The sequence below is a fragment of the Oncorhynchus clarkii genome, chromosome 6 (genome assembly GCF_045791955.1).
Source record: "Oncorhynchus clarkii lewisi isolate Uvic-CL-2024 chromosome 6, UVic_Ocla_1.0, whole genome shotgun sequence".
NCBI lineage: Eukaryota > Metazoa > Chordata > Actinopteri > Salmoniformes > Salmonidae > Oncorhynchus > Oncorhynchus clarkii.
This window is the reverse complement of record NC_092152.1, coordinates 6,600,382-6,614,644: the sequence shown is the minus strand read 5'-3', so window position 1 is coordinate 6,614,644 and position 14,263 is coordinate 6,600,382. Positions and strand designations below refer to the sequence as shown.

Genomic DNA, 14,263 nt, shown 5'->3' with positions numbered 1-14,263 from the left:
CCAGGTAGGCTAGTTGAGAACACCTTTATTTAACCAGGTAGGCTAGTGGAGAACACCTTTATTTAACCAGGCAGGCTAGTGGAGAACACCTTTATTTAACCAGGTAGGCTAGTTGAGAACACCTTTATTTAACCAGGTCGGCTAGTTGAGAACACCTTTATTTAACCAGGTAGGCTAGTTGAGAACACCTTTATTTAACCAGGTAGGCTAGTTGAGAACACCTTTATTTAACCAGGTAGGCTAGTTGAGAACACCTTTATTTAACCAGGTAGGCTAGTTGAGAACACCTTTATTTAACCAGGTAGGCTAGTTGAGAACATCTTTATTTAACCAGGTAGGCTAGTTGAGAACACCTTTATTTAACCAGGTAGGCTAGTTGAGAACACCTTTATTTAACCAGGTAGGCAAGTTGAGAACATCTTTATTTAACCAGGTAGGCCAGTTGAGAACATCTTTATTTAACCAGGTAGGCTAGTTGAGAACATCTTTATTTAACCAGGTAGGCTAGTTGAGAACACCTTTATTTAACCAGGTAGGCTAGTTGAGAACATCTTTATTTAACCAGGTAGGCAAGTTGAGAACACCTTTATTTAACCAGGTAGGCTAGTTGAGAACACCTTTATTTAACCAGGTAGGCTAGTTGAGAACACCTTTATTTAACCAGGTAGGCTAGTTGAGAACACCTTTATTTAACCAGGTAGGCCAGTTGAGAACACCTTTATTTAACCAGGTAGGCCAGTTGAGAACACCTTTATTTAACCAGGTAGACCAGTTGAGAACACCTTTATTTAACCAGGTAGGCTAGTTGAGAACACCTTTATTTAACCAGGTAGGCCAGTTGAGAACACCTTTATTTAACCAGGTAGGCTAGTTGAGAACACCTTTATTTAACCAGGTAGGCTAGTTGAGAACACCTTTATTTAACCAGGTAGGCTAGTTGAGAACACCTTTATTTAACCAGGTAGGCTAGTTGAGAACACCTTTATTTAACCAGGTAGGCTAGTTGAGAACACCTTTATTTAACCAGGTAGGCTAGTTGAGAACACCTTTATTTAACCAGGTAGGCTAGTTGAGAACACCTTTATTTAACCAGGTAGGCAAGTTGAGAACACCTTTATTTAACCAGGTAGGCTAGTTGAGAACACCTTTATTTAACCAGGTAGGCTAGTTGAGAACACCTTTATTTAACCAGGTAGGCTAGTTGAGAACACCTTTATTTAACCAGGTAGGCTAGTTGAGAACACCTTTATTTAACCAGGTAGGCTAGTTGAGAACACCTTTATTTAACCAGGTAGGCTAGTTGAGAACACCTTTATTTAACCAGGTAGGCTAGTTGAGAACACCTTTATTTAACCAGGTAGGCAAGTTGAGAACAAGTTCTCATTTACAACTGCGACCTGGCCAAGATAAAGCAAAGCAGTTCGACAACAACACAGAGTTACACATAGAATAAACAAACATACAGTCAATAATACAGCATAAATGTCTACGTATATACAGTATGTGCAAATGAGGTAGGAGGTAAGGCAATAAATAGGCCATTGTGGCAAAATAATTACAATATAGCAATTAAACACCGGAGTGATGTGCAGAAGATGAGTGTAGAGGAAAGTAAATAGATAATAATAATAGCAAGTAGAGATACTGGGGTGGAGCAAAATAAAATAAATAAATAACAGTATGGGGCTGAGGTCATTTGATGGGCTATTTACAGATGGGCTATTTACAGATGGGCTATTTACAGATGGGCTATTTACAGATGGGCTATTTACAGATGGGCTATTTACAGATGGGCTATTTACAGATGGGCTATTTACAGATGGGCTATTTACAGATGGGCTATTTACAGATGGGCTATTTACAGATGCAATATGTACAGGTGCAGTGATCTGTGAGCTGCCCTGACAGTGAAATATACCTGCTGGAGTGCGTGCTACGGGTGGGTGCTGCTTTGGTGACCAGTGAGCTGAGATAAGGCGGGGCTTTTCCTAGCAAAGACTTATAGATGACCTGGACCCAGTGGGTTTGGCGACGAATATGAAGCGAGGGCCAGCCAACGAGAGCATACAGGTCACAGTGGTGGGTAGTATATCGGGTTTGGTAACCAAATTGGTGACAAAACAGATGGCACTGTGATAGACTGCATCCAATTTGCTGAGTCGAGTGTTGGAGGCTATTTTGTAAATGACATCGCCGAAGTCAAGGATCGGTAGGATGGTTAGGGTTTGGCTGCATGAGTGAAGAATGCATTGTTGCAAAATAGGATTCCTATTCTAGATGTAAATTTGGATAGGAGATGCTTAATGTGAGTGTTTACAGTCTAACCAGACACCTAGGTATTTATAGTTGTCCATATATTCTAAGTCAGAACCGTCCAGAGTAGTGATGTTGGAAGGGCGGGCAGCGATCGGTTGAAGAGCATTCAGTTTTACTTGCATTTAAGAGCAGTTGGAGGCAACAGAAGGAGAGTTGGCATTGAAGCTCATCTGGAGGTTAGTTAACACAGTGTCTTGTGTTATTAGTTGTCAATCAACAAAACAGACAAATAAGTAATTACTCACCCTGTACTGCTTCTGATCATCCATTATCCAAGATGGAGAGTCATGAATAATGATCATGTAAAACAGAATGTATTAGTTATTATCATGACCTTCAAATCACCATCTGTCACATTATCCTCTCAAATACCATAGTGATGTGATGTTCATCAGAGGGGTGTGAGTGTTCATCACATTCATTACTAATGACAATCAAGGGACGTGACAGTAATGTTGGAATGGTTCTAATGCTTTAGGACCAGCTCAAAGCTCAGAGTGATGGTAATATGCATTGTAACTAGTTGATATTCAGAATTAATCTAGTCTATTCATCTGTAACTCCTACTATGAACTCCTACCTACATGAGATAGTACAAGTGTTCTGTACAGGGAAAGAGACTGGTTGTTATTGTTGTTGTTTAGGTGTTTAGAAACATTACTGGAGTTCTAGAACACTTACCTCCTCTGTTCCATAAACCCACTGCAGCCTCCTCCTTCTGTTCTCCATGGATGACCTGACAGATGTAGACTCCTCTATCTGACCAACTGAAGTCTCTCAGCCTCAGAGACACGTTGCCTCTCTTCAGCTCCTGGGTGATCAGACTCACTCTGCCCTCATAGCCACTCCTCTCTGTCACCTGGCCATTCTTATACAGGTAAATACACTCTGTCCCTTTAAACCACCTGATCGTCGTGGCAACAGCACTGGTGTCAGGTGAGAGGTGAAAGGGGAGGGTGACCTGTTCACCAACATTAGCCCTCACATTGTTTTTAGTGGTGAGTTTAAACTGATCTGTTCAGAAAGAGAGAACATTTCATGTTTAATGACATCATCTGTGTCAGGAACACAAATCCTCTCAGTACATTTATAAACACATCTGAATTAATAACTACAACAGACATACAACAACCAGGACCATGTCAATTCTAAACTACAACCCCCACAATCCCAGACAGACAGATTCATTTGAAGGAAAGTCTATATGTCATAGAAGAATGTGATGCTACAATCTAGAATGATATTATCCCATTTGTTCCCACATCTTTCCCAGACATGCCACTATGCTAATCTTATGCCACTAGTAGCCTAACATGTCATCCATTTTGATTATTTATTTATTTAAAAGTATGTTTTATTCTTGGTCACAGTTGTGACAGAGTGCTCTGTCTATAATAACATGAACAGATATTTACCCCTATTCCTCAACCTCAATATCTATATACCTCAGCCCACTTACCCACACACCTAAACTCAATGACCCACACACCCCAGTCCTGTTACCCCTATTCCTCAACCTCAATATCTATATACCTCAGCCCACTTACCCACACACCTAAACTCAATGACCCACACACCCCAGTCCTGTTACCCCCATGCCCTAATCCCCACATGCCAATACCCTCAAACCTATACAATCAAGTACAGATACAGGCGTTTAAAATAAATTATAAAATATGAATAAATGAGAGGCTCTGTATTATCCCATTAGACAGACTTGTTTGTCAGGAAGCTGAGCACTTAAGAGCATTGGACCAGTAACCCAAACGTTGCTGGGTTGAATCCCTGAGGAAACTAGGATAACATGTGTTGATAAGCCCTTGAGCAAGGCACTGAATCCTAATTGCTCTGGATATATATTTATTTACCGAGGCAAGTCAGTTCAGAACAAGTTCTTATTTACAATGACAGCCTACCCCAGACAAACAAATTGTCCTCCACCCCTATGGGACACCCAATCATGGGAAGTTGTGATACAGCCTGGAATTGAACCAGAGTCTGTAGAGACACCTCTCACACTAAGATGCAGCACCACAGACTGCTGCTCCACTCAGGAAAACAACTTATTTGTTGATATGTACAACTTTAACTTCTCTAGAGCCAGTAAAGTACAAAAGGTTTATTTTCTTCCATATTGTGTCCGACTGGATTAAATGTGTTCTATAATAAAGAGATGTTTGGAGGGAGAGGTCACTGTGGAGCAGTAGAGCTGTTTCTCACAGACACAAACTCAGCTACAACTCCTCATGTTACAAACACATTTCATCCAGACACACATTTACACATAAAGACAAATTAAACCACAAACACATTTCATTTTCAATAGTTGGTTTAGTTCTGTTCTCCCAGATACATGAAAGAAAAGTTAATCATTAATTATAGCATGGTGACTTACTATGAACTCTGGACTCTGCCATTTTAACTGCAATAAAAAGAGAAAACATTCATATTTACATCATTACCTTTCATCAAATTCTCTCTTTTGCTCAATCACACAGATACAAACATCACTTCCTCTGTCTCCAGTCCTCATTGTTTTAAAACAGGACTGTTGTGTCTAGTTTGGAAAGTGAAATATACTGAGATCTCCTCTTACCTTTACTGGTCTTCACGTCCTCCACTTCACACTCAAAATAGTTGATTTAAATCTATAACCACTCTAATAGTCACTATATGTGCATTTCTACACGTTTTTACAGAACAATCTACACCTCAGTCCTATACTGAGACACAACTTTCCCCTTTGCACAGGTATTTGGAGTAAACTCCTCCCCCCCATTCTCTCTGGTTAATAGAAAACCCAGTCACAAAGTCTAAATTGTCTACAGGCCTTCGTAACATGTCATGAAAACAAAAATGTACATTTCTGATCTTAGTTTAATGTTAGGCATAAGGTTAGCAGTGTGATTTAGGGATAAAATCAGATTTTAAGAATGTAGCTCAGTTGGTCGAGCATAGCGCTTGCAATGCCTGAGTTGTGGTTTCAATTACTAAAAAAGTATGACAATTATTGGACTCCAGATCTTATGGTAAAATGTAAAAATACAGCATGGTGCCATCTTCTATCATCATATTTTAGTTCATCATCTCTGAAGTTCTGAAAACTGTTTCAATTAAAATAAGAAGACCGATCCAGCCAGCAGATGGTAGTGATGATCTTTAATTATAGTCATATTATCCTGAGCTGTAAAGATTTAACAGTGCCTATCAATATTAGCTTCTCTTTATCTCTTTGGACACATTCACATGAGTAAATGAGTGAAATTGCTTCCATGACAAATAGTCTCAATGCTTTTCCATCCCCTCCTAACAAAATAAATGTAGCTGACTGGTGGTCATTTACTGTCTGAGAAGAGAGTATCATTACCACCTGCTGGTCAATGTTGGGAACTGCGGTGAATTTACAAATCAGAAAGTCAGACATACCACTGTCGAGTAAAGGCTGATTATGGGTTATGTTGTGCAGGTGTAACAGTATAACTTTAGACCGTCCCCTCGCCTATACCCGGGCGCGAACCCTCTGCACACATCAACAACTGACACCCACGAAGCATCGTTACCCATCGCTCCACAAAAGCCACGGCCCTTGAAGAGCAAGGGGAACCACTACTTCAAGGTCTCAGAGCAAGTGACGTCACCGATTGAAACGCTATTTAGCGCGCACCGCTAACTAAGCTAGCCGTTTCACATCCGTTACACAGGGGACAGGCCTGGGGGTAAGGGCTGTAAGTATGGGAGGCTGAATTAAGGCGTCTGCATGCTTCCCAGCCAAAACAATCTGAACAGTTCTTCCATATTTATGATGATTGTAGGGGCTTCCTTCCTCTTGACCAGAACCACTCCCCAAGCCTGAAGTGGTTTTGTTTCAGACGCATACAGTCCACATTCCAAGTTCCCAAACGGCCAAAACATTCAATGAGATCCAGGGATATGGTGCAACAAAAAGGTTTATTCTTATTATATCTCACAAAAAAACATATTCTCCCATCAACTTAAAGCATAGATTACTTTACGTGAAAAATACATAATATGACCTGTTTGTTGTCTGGTTAAAAGACTATACCACTCCCGTGTCTAGCTAGGACTCCCCCTCCCCCGAAGGCCCAACTTCCTGTCTTTATCCTGTCGCTAACACACTGACCACAGTACAATGAATGGTCAAGAGGAGGAGCTAAAACCTAAGGTACACTTATAACAAAGGAATATATCTCAATGAGGTCAATATAAATCATCAAGGTACCTGATATTTCATCATATACATTCATATTTCATATATTTACACACCTTTACATGGAGCTCTGTATGTTCTGTCTTTTAAAGAAATATGTCCACATCGGCTCTAACATACCGGCCCCTAATTGTTAACAGCAGTGAAAACATTACAGTTACTTAATATTTAAAAAATAGAGCCAATTCACAAAACATTCTATAACAGAGCACTATTACGGTTCATAGCTACACTACCGTTCAAAGTTTGGGGTCACTTAGAAATGTCCTTGTTTTTGAAAGAAAAGCATTTTTTGTCCATTCAAATAACATCAAATTGAATAGAAATACAGTGTAGACATTGTTAATGTTGTAAATGACTATTGTAGCTGGAAACGGCTGATTTTTAATGGAATATCTACATAGGTGTACAGAGAACCATTATCAGCAAACCATCACTCCTGTGTTCCAATGGCACGTTGTGTTAGCTAATCCAAGTTTATCATTGTAAAAAGGCTAATTAATCATTGTAATTATGTTAGCACAGCTGAAAACTGTTGTTCTGATTAAAGAAGCAGTGAAACTGGCCTTCTTTAGACTAGTTGAGCATCTGGGCATCAGCATTTGTGGGTTCGATTACAGGCTCAAAATGGCCAGAAACAAAGACTTTGTTCTGAAACTTGTCAGTCTATTCTGGTTCTGAGAAATGAAGGCTATTCCATGTGAGAAAATGCCAAGAAACTGAAAATCTCATACAACGCTGTGCACTGTACTTCAAAGAACAGCGCAAACTGTCTCTAACCAGAAGAGAAAGAGTGGGAGGCCCCGGTGCACAACTGAGCAAGAGGACAAGTACATTAGAGTGTGTAGTTTGAGAAACAGATGTCTCACAAGTCCTCAACTGGCAGCTTCACCCCATAATGGAAGAGTTGCAAAGAAAAAGCCATATCGCTGTCCAGTGTCTGTGTTCTTTTGCCCGTCTAAATCTTTCCTTTTTATTGGCCAGTCTGAGATGTGGCTTTTTCTTTGCAACTCTGCCTAGAAGGCCAGCATCCCGGAGTCGCCTCTTCACTGTTGACATTTAGACTGGTGTTTTGCGGTTACTATTTAATGAACCTGCCAGTTGTTGACATTTCTAAGTAACCCCAAACGTTTGAATGGTAGTGTATATACAAATATACAAGGTCCCATATAGGACAAGAGTCCATTGATCTCAGTCTCAGAGTTCAAGTGTTCAACATCCAAAAATTGACGTCCAAAAATGTAAGAGTTTGACTTGACTCAAAGATGGATCTGTGTGTGTGTGTGTGTGTGTGTGTGTGTGTGTGTGTGTGTGTGTGTGTGTGTGTGTGTGTGTGTGTGTGTGTGTGTGTCTCACTCAGCTGCCTCCAGGAGAAGACAGCGTTTATTGATAGGTCTCTGTAATATGTTGATCTTGGTCTTTAACCACGACGCTCCGGACAAGACCTTTGACCCTGGAAAAGCCTTCACCACACGCCCCATTAGCCAAGAGTTCCTTGGCGCGGTGTCATCGACGATGACCACAAGGTCACAAGCACTGAGGTTTCTCTTAGTTTTTGTTCCACTCCTGCATAAGTGGAAGATACTCCCTGATCCATCTCTTCCAGAAGAGGTGATATATTGTACTTGCTTCCATCTCCATCATGAGTGTAGATCTCCTCTCTGGAATTGTCCTGTGGTAGGACTGGCTTTGTTTTCAGATGAAGCTGATGGTAGCAGTCAGGGGTTCTAGATCATTATGGTCATTTGTTACAGTTGTGATTGGTCTGTTGTTCATGATCACCTCAACTTCTGCAAAGCCTCATCATCCAGTACTTGCTCTTTAGGGACTGAATAGAGGATCTTTTTCCACCAGTCTGCTCAACCTCTCCCATAACCCCCCATGGTGGGCTCCAGACGGATCAACCTCTCCCATAACCCCCCATGGTGGGCTCCAGACGGATCAACCTCTCCCATAACCCCCCATGGTGGGCTCCAGACGGATCAAACTCTCCCATAACCCCCATGGTGGCTCCAGACGGATCAACCTCTCCCATAACCCCCCATGGTGGGCTCCAGACGGATCAACCTCTCCCATAACCCCCCATGGTGGGCTCCAGACGGATCAACCTCTCCCATAACCCCCCATGGTGGGCTCCAGACGGATCAACCTCTCCCATAACCCCCCATAGTGGGCTCCAGACGGATCAACCTCTCCCATAACCCCCCCATGGTGGGCTCCAGAGCGAGGGTTGAATGGACATGTCACTCCATCCTTCAGTAATTCATTTGAATCTTGTTGTGATCCAGCTCTTTCAGAGCTTCTCCTAGCTCTCTGTGTGTTCCAACAAAGTTGGTGCCAATGTCTGTTCTGACACTTGTTACTGAGCCCCTTCGACAGATGAACCTGGGAAGGGCATTGATGCAGGAATCAGTATCCAGATAACTAGCAACTTCTAGATGGACAGTTCAACTCACAAGGCAAGTAAAGATCCCACCATACCATTTCACATGAACGCGGCCTCGCTTCACCTCTATGGGGCCGAAGTAATCTATGCCCACATGGGTGAATGGCAGCAAATCAGGTGACACCCGATCTTGTGGAAGGTCGGCCATCTTCTGTTCTCCAGCTCTAGCTTACATCACCTGCAGAAGACACAGCTCTTAAGAATCTTCCTTGCTAAGAGTTTGGCACAGGGTATCCAATATTGCTGGTGAAGTATGGAAAACATGTGACCTCTCCTAGAGTGGCCAACCTGCTCATGGATGTGGAATGAGATCAGTCTGGAGATGTGGGAGTCTTTGGGCAGGATCGTAAGAGTCTTTAGTTCCGTAGGCATAGCAGCTTTGCTTAACCTTCCTCCCACTCTCACGCTTTTACAAACGTCAGTTTGAACTTTTCAATTTGTTCCTTCAGTGAGTTTGTTCAACTCTGATATGATCCTGGATCAGTTTGCAAAAACAGGCTTTCTGGCTTAACTGTAGAAGAAGTCTTCAGTTTCAGCATCCAGGAAACTGCTTTCTTCAAGCTGTTCCATGTTGAATAGTACTCAGTTTGCTGGTCGGACTCTTTTCATCCACACTTGTACTGTTCACGATGATGTCCTTTCTCAACCAGATCATCCAGAGGGATGGAGCCAAGCTCCTCGGGGACTTTCTGCCATTGTGTTTCTAGTTTCTTCAGGAATTCTGGTCCTTTGAGTCATCTCTTTGAGTTCAGGAAAGTTTCAGCATGTAACCCTCAAGGCATCGTCGGCTGGGTTGTGTTGGGAGTTCAAATAGCTCCACTGTGTTGCTTTCGAGAAGTCACGGATCATAGAAACCCTATTAGCCACAAAGGTATGGAATATCTTGGTATCATTGTGGATGTATTTTAGCACAGACTGGCTGTCTGTCCAGAAAGTTGACTCCCCAAGTTCAATCTGGAGCTCCAACCTTAACATCCTGTCCACTGGCACCTCCAATGTTTCTGCATCAAGTTCCAGTCTGGGGATCATCTGCTTGAGTGGAGTCACTCTTGATCTCCCCAGTATGAATGGGATGTGGACCTTTTCCATACCGTTTGTGAACCCAAGGTAACTTGCCGTGCCATAACCTTGTTCTCTCGCGTCACCGAAGTGATGCAGCTTTGCGGTCTTGACTTGACCAAAGTTCTCAGGCATCATACACCTGTCAATCTGGAATCTGGACAGCTGGTCCAGCTCAGAGCCATTTCTTCCATGAAATAGAGTGTTCTTTGGGATGACTTCGTCCCATCCGCACTTTAGCTTGCAGAGCTCGTAGAATTTGCTTTGATAGAGCAAGAAATGTCTCCTTCCACTTTGCCAATCTCTAACCCAGATATCTCAAAGCTCTTGGTAGGACTCTAATGCCTCATTGTGTTGCAGAATATCAGTCTCACTGCCTTTAGCTTTCAGCTGCATCATGAGTCTCTCAGTACAAAATGTTGCTAAACTACCAGAATCAAGAAATGCATTGGTTAACACAGACTTGCTTCCATTTTCCAGCTTTACTTGAACTGGCGCAATTGCAAGTGCACCATCTGTACCGACCTCGGTATCTTCACCAGCTTCCAGTGAAACAAGAGCACTGCTGACAGTCTCCTCCCGCTTTACTGATAGCATCAGAAGGGCAGGTGTCTGGTCTCTTTACTACTGGGAGCATCAGAAGGGCAGGTGTCTGGTCTCTTTACTACTGGGAGCATCAGAAGGGCAGGTGTCTGGTCTCTTTACTACTGGGAGCATCAGAAGGGCAGGTGTCTGATCTCTTTACTACTGGGAGCATCAGAAGGGCAGGTGTCTGGTCTCTTTACTACTGGGAGCATCAGAAGGGCAGGTGTCTGGTCTCTTTACTTTGAATGTTTGTTCTTTTAAAGGTTTATTAGAGTTGCAAACGGACACTACATCTACTGCAGTGGCAAAGCTGCTTCCCCTACTCTTGGACTTGAACTGCTGTTTAGAATCTGCTGATGTTTTGGTTTTTTTAAAACCTTTTGTTGGCCAGGGGATATTGAATATCTCCATACAACGGATCCTGCAACATTTTGGCCTGTTTTTCCATGAACGTCACAAGGTCACTGAACTGGGCTCTCAGGTGTCTTCTCTCTAACATATCACATTCTGTAGACCTCCAGTTTTACATTAGTTTGTGGGGAAGTTTTGACATGATCAACTTTATGTTGGAGGGAAGATTAAGCTCTTCCATGTTCTGTAGGTCTTGCATAGCGTTACAACAACCTAGATAGTGCATAGCATTACAACAACCTAGATAGAGTGCATAGCATTACAACAACCTCTATGATAGAGTGCATAGCATTACAACAACCTCTAAGATAGAGTGCATAGCGTTACAACAACCTAGATAGAGTGCATAGCATTACAACGACCTCTAAGATAGAGTGCATAGCATTACAACAACCTAGATAGAGTGCATAGCATTACAACAACCTAGATAGAGTGCATAGCATTACAACAACCTCTAAGATAGAGTGCATAGCATTACAACAACCTAGATAGAGTGCATAGCATTACAACAACCTAGATAGAGTGCATAGCATTACAACAACCTCTATGATAGAGTGCATAGCATTACAACAACCTAGATAGAGTGCATAGCATTACAACAACCTCTAAGATAGAGTGCATAGCATTACAACAACCTCTATGATAGAGTGCATAGCATTACAACAACCTCTAAGATAGAGTGCATAGCATTACAACAACCTCTATGATAGAGTGCATAGCATTACAACAACCTCTATGATAGAGTGCATAGCATTACAACAACCTAGATAGAGTGCATAGCATTACAAAAACCTCTAAGATAGAGTGCATAGCATTACAACAACCTAGATAGAGTGCATAGCATTACAACAACCTAGATAGAGTGCATAGCATTACAACAACCTAGATAGAGTGCATAGCATTACAACAACCTAGATAGAGTGCATAGCATTACAACAACCTAGATAGAGTGCATTGCATTACAACAACCTCTAAGATAGAGTGCATAGCATTACAACAACCTCTAAGATAGAGTGCATAGCATTACAACAACCTAGATAGAGTGCATAGCATTACAACAACCTAGATAGAGTGCATAGCATTACAAAAACCTCTAAGATAGAGTGCATAGCATTACAACAACCTCTAAGATAGAGTGCATAGCATTACAACAACCTAGATAGAGTGCATAGCATTACAACAACCTCTAAGATAGAGTGCATAGCATTACAACAACCTCTAAGATAGAGTGCATAGCATTACAACAACCTAGATAGAGTGCATAGCATTACAACAACCTAGATAGAGTGCATAGCATTACAAAAACCTCTAAGATAGAGTGCATAGCATTACAACAACCTCTAAGATAGAGTGCATAGCATTACAACAACCTAGATAGAGTGCATAGCATTACAACAACCTAGATAGAGTGCATAGCATTACAAAAACCTCTAAGATAGAGTGCATAGCATTACAACAACCTAGATAGAGTGCATAGCATTACAACAACCTAGATAGAGTGCATAGCATTACAACAACCTAGATAGAGTGCATAGCATTACAACAACCTAGATAGAGTGCATAGCATTACAACAACCTAGATAGAGTGCATTGCATTACAACAACAAGCTGTGTTTGGAGTATTCAGGAGTTGTATGTGTGTGTGTGTGTGTGTGTGTGTGTGTGTCTCCTCACCTCTCGCCTGTCACCTCTCCTCACCTCTCTCCTATCTCCTCTCCTCACCTCTTACCAGCCCCCACTCCTCTCCTCTCACCTCCTTCATCACCAACCTTTCCTTCTCATCACCCCTCACCCTGAACATCCTCACTCTTTTCCTCTTTCCACCCCTCACTTTCTAACTAATTTCTCCTTCTCCCTCACCTTCATCTCTCTCATCTCCATCACTTATATTTTAGTGGTGTGTGTGTTTGGAGTATTCAGGAGCTGTGTGTTTGTGTGTTTGTGTGTGTGTGTGTGTGTGTGTGTGTGTGTGTGTGTGTGTGTGTGTGTGTGTGTGTGTGTGTGTGTGTGTGTGTGTGTGTGTGTGTAGGGTAGGGTGCATGGTGTAGTAGAGAGCAGTACAGACCCCTGGAGGTTGAGTGTTTGAAGGGGTACGGGACGATACAAAGTTTGTGAACCACTGGGGTAGATGACTAAAAGACACATTATGATGTGATTTTCCTGAACACCTCCGGAGGGAGTCAGACATGCATTGTGTCTGGATATCTTACAAATGTAGACAGATCTGGAAAGTGGAACTATTTATCATTATCCTGCCTTTTAAAATCAATGTCAGGTGGCACCATTGACTTATGACATCACTATGTGTCTTAAATAAATACAGTTTCTGGTTTAAAAACAGCCTCTCAAAAGGACAAAGCTCCACTAAATAACCAGAACATTTAAAAGGGAACATCTTACAAACATCATCAATGAAAAGCTACAACATTATTCACACTATATTCTGATTATCAAGGTATTTTTGGGGACAGAAAATGTAATCCAAAGTGTGCTTACTACTGTACATAACCACTGATACGGTATTTAGTGTTACTGATTTAATACTATATTGTTGAAGTAACATATACTATTTATTTATTTTGTATCTTTATTTAACTAGGCAAGTCGGTTAAGAACAAATTCTTATTTTCAATGACGGCCTAACTGCCTGTTCAGGGGCAGAACGACAGGTTTGTACTTTGTCAGCTCGGGGGTTTGAACTTGAAACCTTCTGATTACTAGTCCAACGCTCTAACCACTAGGCTACTCTGCCACCCACACTATGTGTGATACAAAGCAACAAAACACGTTCTATATAGTAAAACAAGCAACATGATGCTGATATTTCTCTGTGTGTCTGTTTGGGTATCAAATCAAAAGAGTTGGAATCAACTATTGGAGTCAGCTGTTGAATGGACAACTGCTACTCTGAATGTCCTCATGGTTCCTCCTGCTCCTCTGGTGGTGTAACAGAGTGGTCAGACAAGGTTACTGCATGTCTATTTAATTACCTATCAGTCATATGGACAACTGCTACTCTGAAAGTCCTCATGGTTCCTCCTGCTCCTCTGGTGGTAAAACAGAGACATCTGGTGGTCAGACAAGGTTACTGCATGTCTTTTTAATTACCTATCAGTCATATGGACAACTGCATTTATTTATTTTACATTTTTATTTCGTCTTTATTTAACCAGGTAGGCTAGTTGAGAACAAGTTCTCATTTGCAATTGCGACCTGGC

The 14,263-nt window shown here is 41.8% G+C and overlaps 1 protein-coding gene across 2 annotated transcripts in view; it reads right to left on the bottom strand.

The window, feature by feature from the left end:
• Window positions 1-14,263, bottom strand: part of LOC139410578 (uncharacterized) — a 35,424-nt gene that overhangs the window by 8,171 nt on the left and 12,990 nt on the right. The window contains exons 1-3 of one of the 2 annotated variants that reach the window (XR_011634513.1): window positions 4,913-5,051; window positions 4,712-4,738; window positions 3,048-3,330 (exon numbers count right to left, since the gene is read on the bottom strand). Coding sequence is in view for 1 of the 2 variants with exons in the window: in XM_071155874.1 (XP_071011975.1) it covers window positions 2,994-3,045 (52 nt within the window). In the remaining variant the exon portion in view is untranslated. Of the gene's footprint in view, window positions 1-2,993; window positions 3,331-4,711; window positions 4,739-4,912; window positions 5,052-14,263 lie in introns of those variants that run through there. The other variant, XM_071155874.1, reaches the window with a different exon arrangement.